This window comes from Xiphophorus couchianus, chromosome 20 (assembly GCF_001444195.1).
Source record: "Xiphophorus couchianus chromosome 20, X_couchianus-1.0, whole genome shotgun sequence".
Classification (NCBI taxonomy): Eukaryota; Metazoa; Chordata; class Actinopteri; order Cyprinodontiformes; family Poeciliidae; genus Xiphophorus; species Xiphophorus couchianus.
This window is the reverse complement of record NC_040247.1, coordinates 2429182-2444298: the sequence shown is the minus strand read 5'-3', so window position 1 is coordinate 2444298 and position 15117 is coordinate 2429182. Positions and strand designations below refer to the sequence as shown.

At 38.6% G+C, this 15117-nt stretch overlaps 1 protein-coding gene and 1 long non-coding RNA gene across 2 annotated transcripts; one reads left to right on the top strand and one right to left on the bottom strand.

Moving 5' to 3' along the window:
• Positions 1–2500: 2500 nt before the first annotated feature.
• tomm34 (translocase of outer mitochondrial membrane 34) lies at positions 2501–10299 on the top strand. Its single transcript, XM_028003675.1, has 8 exons — positions 2501–2761; positions 3491–3635; positions 4704–4803; positions 5854–6006; positions 6800–6972; positions 7127–7274; positions 8038–8164; positions 9806–10299. The coding sequence occupies exons 2-8, from the start codon at positions 3506–3508 to the stop codon at positions 9908–9910; spliced, it is 936 nt and encodes a 311-aa protein (XP_027859476.1). The 5' UTR covers positions 2501–2761; positions 3491–3505; the 3' UTR covers positions 9911–10299.
• Positions 10070–11758, bottom strand: LOC114135950 (uncharacterized). The gene is made up of 2 exons (XR_003593701.1): positions 10706–11758; positions 10070–10654 (listed from the first exon to the last, which is right to left on the bottom strand). It is a non-coding gene; the product is annotated as an uncharacterized LOC114135950 (long non-coding RNA).
• Between the last annotated feature and the right edge of the window lie 3359 nt (positions 11759–15117).

Genomic DNA, 15117 nt, shown 5'->3' with positions numbered 1-15117 from the left:
ACTGCTACTACTACTGCTACTACTCCTACTATCAGTGTTGTATAAAGTACTGAAATCTCAGAGTCAAGTAAAAGTACAAGTACCTCTCCAAAATATGACTTTGGTAAAAGTCCAAGTCACTGACTGAAATGTTACTTGAGTTAAAGTCTTAAAGTATCTGAAACTTCCTGTACTTAAGTATGGAAATTACTGTAAAAATGGATGTACTCAAGTAATGTAATGAAAAGTACAAGTAAAAAGTAAAACAAAGCAAATGCAGTTTGAATGACATTTTTTATATTTTGGTAAACTTGTCAAATACACTTAAAATAATGTACCCAACCAAGTGCAGGCAAAATTAAACCTGCTAATAGATATACCTGCAGGCATCATTTAGTTAAGAAAATTAGGTGCTTTACCTATAGCACAAGGTTAACTTAACCTGCTTTACAACTGAACCAGCTTCTTAGTAAACCCTCCAGGACAGAAAATACTAAGTTTTTGTAAGCCTTAAGTTTTCCCTTCAAGTAAGGTCAGTGCTGAAAATGAGAAAAATAAATAGTACAGAAAATGCGGCCAACATGAAGAAAAAGATCTGTTACGATTACTCTACTTCACAAATCAGTGAATCAGTCAATGCTACAGTCAGTAGGTGGTGCACACAACTGGTCATTATGCAAAAGAAAAAGAGAATTGGGAGGGAAATGCAGCTTATTGGCATCTGTAAACCTGGTTTTGAACTTGCATGCCTTTCCTATATTCGTTAAATTCAGTCTAAATTGCTATCGCTATGGCTTCTGTCCCCCTTGAACAGAGGAGTCTAGGTAGCCTGCTACAGTCAACATTAGGCCTAAGCTAAATACACCACATATGGAACTGAAACAATGCCAAACAAAGTTCATTTATGGTCAAGATTTCGCAATACAGTAGTACCTAGTGACCAAGCTATAGTTACTGAAACAGGAGGATTATAACCATTTCATAAGAAGTTACCTCGATGTGTTTCTTCAAGTTGGACGGGGAGTTTTTGTAAGATAGAATTTCCACATCTTCGGGCAGGAATAACATAAACTGCATGCGGTACGACGAATCTTTAACACCCACGAAAGAGTGTATTGTGTTTAAATAAGGCCATGGGCTCTCATCACCAGCTGGTGGTTCCCCTGGAGCCGTGTCCGACGTAGTTGCAGTCGTTGTGGTCTCGTCTCCTCCTCTATGTGGCTGCTGCTGATTGCGAGACTTGCTTTGTGTTTAATGGGAGAAGTGAAACAGGTGTATCCTATTGGAGGTGATGAACAAGCCCAGGCAAGCAGGCTACGGACTTTGTTTGGTAGCCTGCTTGCTACTTGCTAATCAGTAGGTGGGATCAAAACACTTGCGTTTCTCTCTCTCGCTTTTTTGTAACGAGTAACTAAACCACACATTGAAAATGTATCGGAGTAAAAGTACGCAATTAAGTTCGGAAATATAGTGAAGTAAAAGTGAAAGTCATCAAAAATTTTCATACTCGAGGAAAGTATGAAGTACTCCAAAATATACTTAAGTAAAGTAGTGAAGTATTTTTACTTCGTTACTATACAACACTGCCTACTATTACTACTACTACTACTGCTACTATTACTACTACTACTGCTACTACTACTACTGCTAATGCTACTGTTACTACTACTACTACTACTACTACTACTACTGTTACTACTCCTACTAATACTACTGCTACTACTACTACTGTTACTACTACTGCTACTATTACTACTGCTAATGCTACTGTTACTGCTACTACTACTACTACTGTTATTCTTACTACTACTGCTACTGCTACTACTACTACTGCTAATGCTACTGTTACTACTACTACTGCTACTACTACTACTACTGCTGCTACTACTATTACTACTACTACTACTACTATTACTGCTACTGCTACTACTACTACTGCTGCTGCTAATGCTACTATTACTACTACTCATAATAATTGAATAAAAAAAACAGCACGGAGGGGTTAACAATACATAAATAACTAAATATCTAATTACAAATAAAACTAAAATCACCAGCATTGGGTTAGGTTCAAATGTTTAAATAATTCATTATCCATTATTTTTACGTTACATTTTCAATCAAATGTAAAATTGTCAGTGGGCGGGACTAACTACCATAACCAAGGCGAGTCGTAGAGTCTAGAGTCTAGACTACAGCTGAGTTGCTATGCAAGTAAACCATTTTGAGTTTGGGTGTATTTAAAATTATTTTATTATGGATTGTAGCAAAGGAACTGTGAATTAATAAAATAAAATAAAATAAAAAAACAATTAAAATAGTTACGTATGACAACAATTCCGATTTAAATTGAATTAATTACTGAAACATTTAAATTAGTTATAAAATGTATGTATTACAGTTTTAATTGTGTAAATATCTATTTGGGAAACAAGTGGAACTTGAGCGGTCGGCCCCTAGAGGACGCAACGTAACGCTTATTCACCTACTTATCAGACTTGCGACACTTGTAAGGGTCCCTGAACGCACCGTTAAAACGAAGTGAAACCGATACGTTAGCCTGCAGTAGCTCCCTCCACCAAACTGAGAAGTTACTAGATCCAACCGGCATCTTCTTTCCAGAAGCTCCGCTCAGACCGAGGAAAACCTCGTGTCTTTAAACCGGCAGAACGACAGTAGAGCTCAGAGTAATGCTAACGTTATCTGGGCTAACTGTAGTCGCTTTCAAACCAAACTGCGTGTTCTGAAGAGTAGGAATCCCCACTGTCAGATCAACCAGCCGGTAAGATGTGCTAACATTTACAGAGCTAGGTTAGCAGTGGCTAGGTAGTTAGCTTTAATATACCCCCCTCAAAACACGATGTCCACAAAAATCTTTATTAAAAAAAATACTCACCATAAACTGAGTTGCGTTATGCGGAGCAATTAATTAATCGTTTTAGCTTCGGTATGATTGGAAAAGGTTAGTTTATATCACTAGCTAACGTTAGTTCACTGTGTTGAAATACAATATAATCATAATGACTTTATGTGGTGAATTTACTCGTTTTAAGTCCTCATTTAAATTAAACTGACTGAGTACATTTTATGTGCAATAACTTCACAAGATCTACAGCCTATTGATAAGTGCTATAAAGAATATTGTGCTATAAATATTAATTAATTATTTTATTGATTTCTTTTTTCTTTCCTTTGATTGCCTTGTATATGAATGGTGCACAACAAATGTAATGTAATAACAAACGGTTCAGTTTACACATAAGTGTTATCAAATTAATACAATCATATAATTATAGTCAAATTATACGGTTACATTAAATTCTGCCACATTTATTTCTGTTATTACTTTTTAAAGATATCAGTAACATTCATTCTACTCTAATAGACAGTCTACTTACTTGGAACTGAAAGTAAAAGTATAATAAAAATGTCATAACAACAGCAGTTTGACTTTAAAGATTTATGCAGGATCTTCTCTGAATAACTTGATTTTCTCTTTTTCCTGGAACAGTTTTAAAGTCCAGAAATGCCTCAGAAACAGAAACCCAAGTCTTGGACAGAACTAAAGCAAGCAGGAAATGAATGTTTCAAGACGGGCCAGTATGGAGACGCCACCAGCCTGTACAGCCAGGCCATCCGGGAACTAGAGAAGTCCAGTGAGTATTAATGCGCCATTTTCTGTGAACTTGACAGCTTTTTTAGCAATACTGAATAAAATGATACCACAATATGTATTTTTTAAATACCTCTAACAATGGACCTTACGAAGCTCCGCCCACAACCGACCCACGTCACTGCAAGTCTCACAAACAAAGCCTCGTTGTTTCTATGTAAACATGACTGATCAGTGAATCATTTCTACTGGATTTTCACAATATATCAGCTACTAAATGGACAGAGGATCTAACAAGTTCATGTCATCATCTGGGAGGAAGTTACTGGTTTCTCAGTCACAAGCTGGTTGCAAACCTGAGGCCAGCAGGTGTCAGTCAGTTATGGTAGATCTGAACTTTGACCTCAATATGAGAAGCTACAGACTGATAGGAGGAACCAAAGAGCTCTGTAAAGGTAAAGGCAAATCTTCTGAAGTTGGGATATAATTAATTTAATTTCACATAATTATCGCGGTAGAAGCCATTTGTTTGTTAAAATTTTATGAAATATATTTGTTCTATTTGATGTTTGTTGTGAATGACGTAAACTCACAAACGAACGAGGTCATTAGTCCAACGTTTAGAAACTACAGCGGCTGTAATGAGCCACAGCAAAGGGAAACAAAGGTAAAATAACCTGAACAGGTGATCAACTCAAAACCACTCCTACCTTGTTACTCTCTCTCTCTCTTTGTAGTTTAAGCACACCTGTTACCGTGGCAACCGCCTGCGCCCTGCAAGACGAGCAAAGATTAGGTTAAAAACATAACATTCAGTTCGTTACGATATCAAGTTTCCAGGCTTGATATTTATTTCTGGATTATTAATCAGCTTCCCTGAACACAGCGATGGTTGACTGACTAGCTGTACTTGGTGCTAACGTGGCTAACAGGAGTAACAGTTTAGTCCAAAGCCTTTTCTGCTAACACTCAAAGTGTTTTGGAGGAAAAAAGTCTTAACTCTTGTTGAATTCATACCAGTTACATGTCAAATAATGAATATTTACTTCTCTTCTTGGCATCCTGCAGGGAAAATGTTACGTTTTAATCTGTTGTTGTTGTTTATCCACAGATAAGAAGAACCCTGAAGATTTGGCCATCCTGTACTCCAACCGAGCCGCCAGCTACCTGAAGGACGGGAACTGTTCAGAATGTGTCAAAGACTGCGATACGTAAGTAGTTTATGTGTCTAGTTAATCTCGGTTTTTATCATTTTTACTCCTTCTTCCCAGGTCTTTTTCATTTATCTGTATGGTTGTTTATTTTTTATATATATTATTTCTGATGCGGTGATTTGTCTTTAAATATCTTATATCGATGACAATGAAGAGTTTCCATTTAAGTGTAATTTTAACATTTCATTTCACTTCATTTATCCCAAAGTAAAATTAATTCATAACTCGTTTAATCTTTAAAGAGGATCTCCAGTAGCAGTCAGTGTTGCTGGCTGAAGAAGCCTCTGACTGAAGATCGTCTCATGTTTGTTCGGCTTTTTGAGATGCTAATCAGCTGCTCTCTTTATGCCGGCCAAAATAGACGATAAATCACTTAATCACATGATAAATTAAAATGAGCTCAATAATTTCCCTTTGGACAATTTATCGTTCAGTCTGCTGCTTTGGTCTCAACCAGACCTTCTTATGAAGGACAGTTTTGTTTACAGAGGCTTCATAATTCGTTTTGTTTGTTTTGTTTATTTATTATGGATATTTAAATGTCTTACGGTTCCAGGGTTAAATGTTCATTACAATTTAAAGGTTATTGATCTTTGAGAGCGTTTTCTTCTTACTATTATATTACTGTTATAACTTCTGGGACAATTTATCGTCATAATAACATAAAACATTAGCTATTATGGCATAATAACTAACGTAGTTATGGCTGCAGGTTGTAAGAAACAAATGGTTTCCTGGTATGCATTTTCACTGGCCAAAAGAAAAGAGCAAAACTCCTTCCAACTGCACAGCTTCAAAAACAGAGACAATAATTGCTCCATAAAGCATTGCCTCAACTAAGAAATATGAATAAAAATCCAAAATCAGAACAAATCACAACTAGAAGGACGTTTCTTCCACCACGAGTGACGCAGTTCTGCAGAAAAACAGATCTTTTGTTCCATCTTTACATACGCTGACTGTTCCATGTGGACCTCCGGCCCGTTGGAAACCATTTTTAACGCAGCGTTTGAGTTGTTCACCTGCAGTCTGCTCGTCTTCTCTCAGGTCTCTGCAGTTGTTCCCGTTCAACGTGAAGTCTCTGCTCCGACGCGCTGCTGCCTGCGAAGCCTTGGAGCGCTACAGACACGCTTACATCGACTACAAAACCGCCCTGCAGATCGACTGCAACATAGCAGCAGCTCATGACGGCACCAACAGGTCGGCAGCCGCTGCTCCTTTTAAACACCCGACAGATAAACCAGCTTCAGCCACTCAGGACGAGTTTAGGACAAATACGGCCATTTAGTTCCTCACTCTGTTTAACATCCTGATGTGACTTTCTTTAAAACTGTAGTTTTATTTATCATCATTTGTTTTATGTCTTAAAACAAATTAATTATCTTTATGTTTTTCTGGTTAAGTGGTCCTTGTGTGGTTTTAAAGTTATAGTATTTAATTTTTATCAGAAGCATTTTCTTTACATATTTGTTTGAAAATGTTGTGACATTACGATATGAGACAGATGATCTGAAAAGATGGCGCTACCTGTGTAGAAACAACCAATCAGAGATAGGAGGCGGGTCTTAGTGCTGTCAATCACCCAACGTATGGCGCTGCTCATTCCTCCATCTGGCCCCCCTTCTCTTTGCTACGCATTTTGTCAATGCTAGGCTAGTTAGCATAGCCACTGATGACGGGAGATAAATGGTTTTCCTGTAACAGTAAGTTGTTTCTCAACCATTAGCACATTTAGCAGCATGTACACAGTGGTGATTGACAGCGTTAATCCCCTCCTCCTGGCTCTGATTGGTTGTTCTTGGTGCATTTCTTCAGACGGCAGTATTTTCACAGATTATCTGTCTCATAACAAACTGTCAAAACACGGTAACAGTTTTAACAAACGTAAAGAATATAATTTTTATAAAAGTTTACATCTCGCCCGCCTTGCCTCTGTGGGCAGCACGCTGTCGTTTATTTTGCATGAAAATAAAATCCCTTCCTGTTTTCTCAGAATGACTAAAGCGCTAACAGAGGCCGACGGCCCGTCATGGAGGGAGAAACTTCCTCCCATCCCCACCGTTCCTCTGTCGGTGAGGGAGAAGCTCGCCCAGCAGGCTGCAGGCGGCGTGCCGAAGGCGAACCCGGCGCCGCAGCAGAACGGCATCAAGAAAACAGACAAACCCGGTGAGCACCTCCAACTTCCTACCGCAACAAAGAATAAACTCACCACTCATTTCTTAGTTTCTTACTTTTAACAGATGGAATGGGATCATTTTGCCCCAATTTATTGGAACTAACAAAGATTTATATATTTAAATCCTTTTTTTTTTCTTTTTAGCACCAAGTGACAAAGACATGAAGAAAGCACAAGCTCTGAAGGAAGAAGGCAACAGTCTGGTGAAGAAAGGGGAGCATAAGAAGGCCATAGAGAAGTACAGCCAGAGCCTGAAGCTCAACCCCAACGAGATCACGACCTACACCAACCGGTGAGCTGAAAATATGTTTACATGTAAATAAACCAGAAAATACAACAAAGACGTGTTCAAAACAAACACCAGATGCCTGCGACCAACATTTATTTACTCAAATTCAGCCCCGTCGGCTCAGAAACGATTTTAGTGAATTCTAGAAACCAGAAACTAGAAATGATCAATTTTGACGATGATAAAAATGATTAAAAAAAACTAAGTACTTCCCATTTGACACAGGCTTCTCTAAACTGTGATATACTGTAAATCTCAGTTTAGAGATTTATATCACTAAACTGATCACAGTAGCTGCATTTAATCTTAATTTCAAATTTACTGATATTTGTTGAGGTTCTCAAAACAGTTATGATAGTAGCAAAGATAACATTTCTGATAGCATGATTGTTTTTTTAAACATCTTTAATGGGAATTTATTGAAACACCAATAAATCAAAATCCTCATTGTGATGAGAATATTTTCACAATAAGAGCCATGTCTTTTTTTTTTAAAACAAAGCTCCATCTCTCTCTCACCTCAGATAACAAACATGGCGCTGTGGGTTGCCAGATCTGACAGTTTCCAGCGAAACACAATTTAGTTTTTTTTCTTCTTGTGTGGTTCCCTCATTTTTAAATCATGAAGTTGCTCTATGATTTCTGTTTTACAGTACAGCTCAGAGTGACACTTGATTATCCAATAACTATTAAGTTATAGACATAACATATGGCAGATTCTTGAAATTTCAAAATAAAAGAATGAATGAGTGCCTGTTGTGTTCAGGGCGCTGTGCTACCTGTCGGTGAAGCAGTACAGAGACGCCGTCAGGGACTGCAGCGAGGCGCTCAGGATGGACGGCGGCAGCGTGAAGGCGCTCTACCGGAGGGCGCAGGCTCACAAGGAGCTCAAGGTGAGAGCGGCAAACCTTTTCCTGGCTGGCCTGAAGTTTCAGAGCGGAGAAGAAAAAGCACAAACCAGGATGTAACGATCCACTGGTTACTCCTTCAGATGAATTGATTTGTTATTGTAAAACACTGACATAAATGTACTAAATTATACATTTATTTTATAACTCTGCACCTGTACAGAACACTGAAATACACCAACAGCTTCTCAAGTTTGATCAAACATGTAAAAATAACTTTAATTAGTTCAGTCAGTGCAGTTAGCAGTAAAACAGACAATGAAAAATAAATATAAAGAAACTGAAACTGACTACTTTGGTCAAACGTAATAAACTCCAACAAACCTTTTTTCAAACGGTCCAGAAAGTGCAATTAGTTTTTCTAAATATAATGTAAAATAAATAATAAAGCATAATGTCGCACAGAGCACAAAGTATAGAATTAGACTGAATAGATTTTACACATCATCACTGATACTTGAACTGTAATTATTTTCAATATTGGGATCAATACCGATATTAATATCGGATTGGTAAATCTAGCACACACTGAGGACAAATTAGAGTGAACTTAAATAATCAAAACATTAAAATAATCTAAAAATGTAGATCATCTGCAGAAAGTTTGTTGTTAAAAATGTTCTGAACCTTTTTAAGGAAAACAAACAGCAGTTAAAAAACTGGAACTGTGGAGAATCTGAAAATGGATATTTTTCCATAAAAATAATTTTTTTTATGTGACTATAATTTGACAGATGTCAAATTATAGTCACAGATGTGGATTTTTTATCTAGTTGTATATTTGATCTCAACACCTTTGTTTTTTATTCTATTCTATGTCTGTAAATTATCTTTTTTATACATGAAGGCAATAAAATAAAATAAAACAATAGAATAAAAAACGACTCTGGAGGCGCAGACAGGTTTTATGTGTCACATTAATGTTAGTCAGACCTTTATATAAAACACATTGCAGCTACGGGAGGCTGCTGTCAGTTTGAACTGATTTAGAAACATAATAAATGAATCATTGATCAATAATCTGATGTGCAACGACGGCAAAATCTAATATTTCAGTTGTGTTTTCTTTGAAATGTTGTATTTTTACGTTTTTAAAGTAAAGCACATTGAAAAGCCTTGTTGCTGAAATGTGCTACACAAATGAAGTCGATTGATTGATTTAGACAAACAGCAGCTTTCATAGCAACATTTCACTCACATGCAGCAGGATGAAGCTGTGGAGGCAGCAGGCCTGCCACCACTCACTGCTCATTAATCTTATCTTGAGGAATCATTTATCATTAAGATGATAAACTGGACTTTATCTGCTGTTGGTCTGTAGGAATGGTAACCAAAAGCAGGGCGGTCTCAGCATGAGCTCAGTCTGTATGTGGGACACATGGCTGAAAGCAAAACCCAATCTGTCCACAGAACCTTCCTCTGTTATGAAGAGGAAACATTTTCATGTTTCTGTTTTTACTTTTGTTAACTCTGTAATTATTACCACAGATTCTCCAGACGCTTTTCGACTCAAACACATTTCTTCCAGCTGAGACGTTCCTGATGTGTTTATATTTGGATTTTTAGTTGTGAGTTGATGCGTCTGGATCAGTTTGTCACTGAAACGTTTCGTTTTTGTCCCTGCAGGACCTGAAGGCCTGTGTGGACGACCTGAACCTCCTCCTGAAGGTGGAGCCAAAGAACACGGCGGCTCTGAAGCTGCTGCAGGAGGCGCAGAAGAAGAAGAAGTGAGACGGCATCCGGACCGGCGCCGGGATCTGGTTGTCTGACCCGTCTACTCCCGCCAGAATAAACCCGGGTTTGAATCGGAACGCTTCAGTTTGACCCGACCGATCTCCAGCTGTTCATAGTTTGATTGTAACAGTTAGCCTCTCTGATTCAGTATTTATGTTTATTTATATCAGCTGCAGTTATTCCCTCACCTTTCCTGTATGTTTATCATTTCTAACCATAAAGTTCAGCCATGAGCTCAGAGGGAATATTCATCTACCATCCACTGCAGAGACGAAACATCTTTTTATTTAGCAGCTAATGAGCAAAAAGGTTTTCCATTTGTTTTTAGTCAGTTTATTCCACTGAATGAATTCCCAAACCTGTTAATAAAAGACTCCAAAAGCTCAGTTCTGGTACCAGATGGCATGAAACCGGTTCTTTGGGTGTTTCACTGTTTCTGTCAGTGAGTGGATCAGACACGATGAGTCAGCAGAAATTATGGACCCAGATGTAAATGAGCCAACAGTAAAGCAGATCAGACATAAAAGCTCCATTAATTGTATTTTTTCAGATCAGGGGTCACTGATCAGCTGTGGATCTGATCTGAAGTTGGTTCTCCGTCCGTCTGGGATGTTTCCTCTGATCCTGAAAGGAAACGCAGTGAAAATACGACACATGATTTCATACCTTATGCATTTATGCCTCTTACATTATGAGTAACTTTTCAGACGCTCCAGTTAATATTCAGCAGGAGTAAACGAACTCAGACGCTGTTCTTGGAAGTGCACTGACTTCACTTTTCTAGACGATCACCGATTTTGAAAAGTCTGAGTTGCAGATTCCGATTTTGGCTGATATCGATTTTGTTTTCTAAATATATCAACATAGTTGCTAAGTTGGCAGCAGTGTGGTGACTGTTAACAGCGGCATGCAGACGTGACCTGGTGTCAGCAGAGCTAAAGGCGACGGCGGCTGATTTCCAGACCTGTGCTGAGGTAAAATGTCGGTGGATCAAATTGATTTGTCATGTATCGGCAGACTCAGAAAATCTGTGCCGATTTGTCGGTTTATTCCTGAGGATTCCTGAATTAGCACATGAAGTCAGTTTTATCTGCTTCAGAATATAAAACAATCTTGATGAAACTGATTGACCTCAAAATAAGGAAAATCCCCCAGACTGAAGCGTCTGCTGAGGATTAAAATATTGTAAAAAGTATTTCACAGCTGCAGAAAGCTGCCAGGTTTAAAGATGAAACCAGTAAACAGGATTTCCCTGAATCCCAAAGATAAATATAGATTTTAAACTATAAAGTTTTAGGAGAAAACGGGAAAAAATGAATCACCTTGACTGGAGAAGCGATTCCTGAGTATCAGATCTATGAGAATAAAATAAAAAATAAGGCAGATGGGCTGTGATGATGATGATGATGATGATGATGATCTTTTTCATGTTTTGCTCTGAGGTTATTTTATTTCTTTTCTTTTGGTCTCCAGTTTGACCGTTTATCCTGGGAGGATGTTGATCTTTCAACATTTAAGTTCAAGAAGTTCCTCCTTTATTTCAATTTTGTTTTTGTAATGTTTGATAAAACTTTGTTCTAAACTATATTACTATATCAACACATTTGTTTGCTTGTGTAGGATCGCTTCATTTCTCCTCTGAAGGATCGGGACGTTTAAAACTCTCTTCCCGCCATTTTGTTTTTTCACTGCGATGTGAACATTAGAAATGTTTTCCTTTCCATCCATCTTGCCTGAAGTGCCTGCCTTTGCCGTTCATCTGCTGCTTTGGATTAGTGTATGCAAAATAAAAATAATTTTAAAAGATAATTCATGTTTTTGCTCTATCCAGAGAAAGTTTGTGAAACATAAGTTGGTCTCAGATTGTTCAGCTGGTGAATGGAAACAAACCCTCAGTGTGTTTTCACATCTTTGGTTCAGCATTTTTTATTTCACCGTTGCCATCTTCCTCAAAAAATATAAAAATATAAAATTCTCAGCTGGTTTGAACAGATTGATAAAATATGACCTTTAACTTGCTAATATTTAACACTTTTCTGATAAAAATCAGTATAGTCATGTGCTGGTGTTTCCAGTCATGCAGATAATTATTTTCTTTTCTTCTGCTTAGCATTAACACACACATGCAATAAATTAGAATATTATTTGATAAGTCCATTTATTGGGCTGCACAGTGGTGCAGTTGGTAGAGCTCTTGCCTTGCAGCAAGAAGGTTCGATTCCCGGCCCGGATCTTTCTACATGGAGTTTGCATGTTCTCCCTGTGCATGGTGGGTTCTCCCCGGGTTCTCCCCGGGTTCTCCTCCCACAGTCCAAAAACATAACTGTCAGGTTAATTGGTCTCTCTAATTTCTCCCTAGGTGTGTGTGTGTGTTTGGTTGTGTGTCTTGTCTGTTTCTGTGTTGCCCTGCGACAGAGTGGCGACCTGTCCAGGTGACCCCATCTCTCGGCACCAGCAGCTCCTGACCCCTGTGAGGGGCAAGGTGTACAGAAAATGGATGGATGGATGAAGTTCATTTATTTTGGGAACTTCATCAAAATGTGAAAGATTACTTGGATTAATTACACACAGATGGATATCTTAACACTTTTTATCTTAACACTTTTTCTGTCAGTTTATGAAAACATGACATTTAAAATTAGAATATTACATCAGAACAATTAAAAACATTTTCAAACCAGAAAATAGCCTTAATTCAAAGAATGCTTACTGCCTGCTTAAAAGCTACATTTAGGCAGTTTTGAAGTGACGTCACACTTACAAGAACTTTGTAGCTGACGGCCATCTTGGTAGGCAGCTGTTCCTACTCACTGTTGCTATGGAGTTGCTATGCTAACAATAAACAATCCATAAGCTTAGAACTAGCTCTTGCCTCATTCCAATCTAATTTATAAACAATATAAGTACATTACAGTTTTTGAGTGTTCAGTTTTCTGTTGGTCTGGTTCATCTATGCTTCACGTTGCGCTTGCCTACCAAGATGGCGGTTCAGGTGTGCGGATCACTCCCGGTTTAGATTTGCTATGTATTAGCAAATCTTTAGCAGAATGATCACATCTACAGTGTTGATCGTTCTTCACCGGCCTTTAGAGCTTGGCGTTGATCACTTTGCTTCCGTTTCTCTACGTATTTTTTATTTTTATTTTTTATCCAAGTTGGGTTACATTCTGATGGGTTTCCTGACTACAGGTCCAAGTTTTTAATGTTTTAATCTTTGAACTACTTACATTTGTATAGCAACTTTATCAAGTCAGGGGACTCCAAAGCAACAATCATTCGCTTGCTGAGAAGAAAGAGCCATTAAATCGGCACCGGCAGCAGTTTACCCACCGACAACCTGAAGCACCAGCAGCACACCGGTTACAGGAGATCACTAAATTCTGGCTGCAGAACCAAACTGTTGTCAGCTTTCTGATTAAAGTGGATTCTTTTGCCACACTGCTGGCACCCCTAATCTTTTCTTCTCCGGACAAAAATATTCAGCAGGATTCATGATAAAATGACTTTGCATCCAGAGGCAAAGTCCTGCAGCCTTTTTGTTAGATGGACTCACAAATATCTGTTGCTAACATTTAGCAAGCTCTGCACTGGTGGCAACTATTTTTGGTAAGCGACACTCCCAGATGTCCTAAAGCTTTTGTCTTGGCAACTGAAACCGTCAACCAGGAATATTTTTTTAGGATGATAATCAGAGTTGAAGGTTTGCAGCAAACCTTTTCTTTTACTTGCTGGAAGATCATTCTGACGAGCCGGGCAACGCAGGTCACATCATCCACCTGTAGAGCTGGACACCTCAAATGTTTAGTGTAAAACAAGTCTGTGTTTTACAAGGGAAGCTTTTACTGCCTGTTCGGGCTGATGTAGCAGTTTGTCTGGAACAGTTCCTCTGCTAAAAGAGGAAACAGAAACCGTTGGGTTCTGTTGCAGGAGAAAGAGCTTGATAACCACGCTGATCTCATCTAGTTCTGGTACGATTGGACGGCCTTTGTTGTCAAAATTCTTCAGTTTTTCACCTGAATATTTAAGTTTTCTACAAAGTTTGTAATGGCGAGTAGCTTGAAAGCGAAAGTGCAACCAACACGTTGAGGTAAATGTTTAAGTTGGCAGAGAACTCAGACATGAATTTCCTCAAAGCAGATCCAGTTCATACAGAAAGGAGGGCAGACGGTTTCTCTCTCTCTCGCTCTCACACACACACACACCCACGTTTGAGTGGCTATCTTTGTGGGGACTTTCCATTGACTTCCATTCATTTCTAGCCTAACCCTAACCAAAACTCAATTCACAGCTTAGTCCCAAATCTGACCCCTGACCCAAAAAAGCTCGTTTTAAGTCAGTAATTCTTTAATGCTGATGAAAAAGGACGAGGTCCACTGGCAGATTATTTTACTTGAACAAGTTTCCCATGTTATACGTAAAATAATCTGCCAATAAAACAAGTACTTTTTCAATTTTAAGGAATTATTTACTTATAAGCTCCTCGATCTTGCTGAAAAGTTACTTGTAAGTTTTGTTTTATTTCAAGTGTACCAAGATATGTTCACTAAAAAATACTTGGTAAGGTTTAGTGTTTTTGCAGCGTTGTCATTCGGTTTTCCTGCATTCTGAGATTAGTAGGTTGAGCACACCTGAAAGTTTTCACCAGTGACTGCAGCTCTGAACTTGACTCTCCTGCCCCACCCTGCGACGCGACATGTGAAACTAATGTAGCAGTGAGTCAGATGCAACACACCTTTAAGCTTTTCCCTGCTGTAAGTCAGCGAGCGACCACAGTGTGAACTGTGACTCACTGCTCCGGCTGAAGGAGCCGCAGCAGCAGCAGCAGCAGCAGCAGCAGCAGCAGCAGCAGCAGCAGCAGCAGCAGCAGCAGCAGCAGCAGCAGCAGCAGCAGCAGCAGCAGCAGACATGTTCAGACAACGAGACGAACAAAGAAAAGACTCGGAGTTCTGAGCTTTCAAACCCAGCGCAGACAGAAACATGTCCTCACTCAAAGATCTGCGTAAATTTGCTAGAACAATTCAGTTTGAAGATACATTAACTCTCTGGAAACATTTTTCTCCCCAGTGGAAAAGTCAAAATCAAATAATATCACATGAAATGAATACGGAAGTTGGAACCAAAGACTCGTTTCTGGTCTCATGTGAGTTGGGGATGACTAAAACTGGTTATAGTGAATTTCAGTGAAAATCAGAATAAAATGGGCA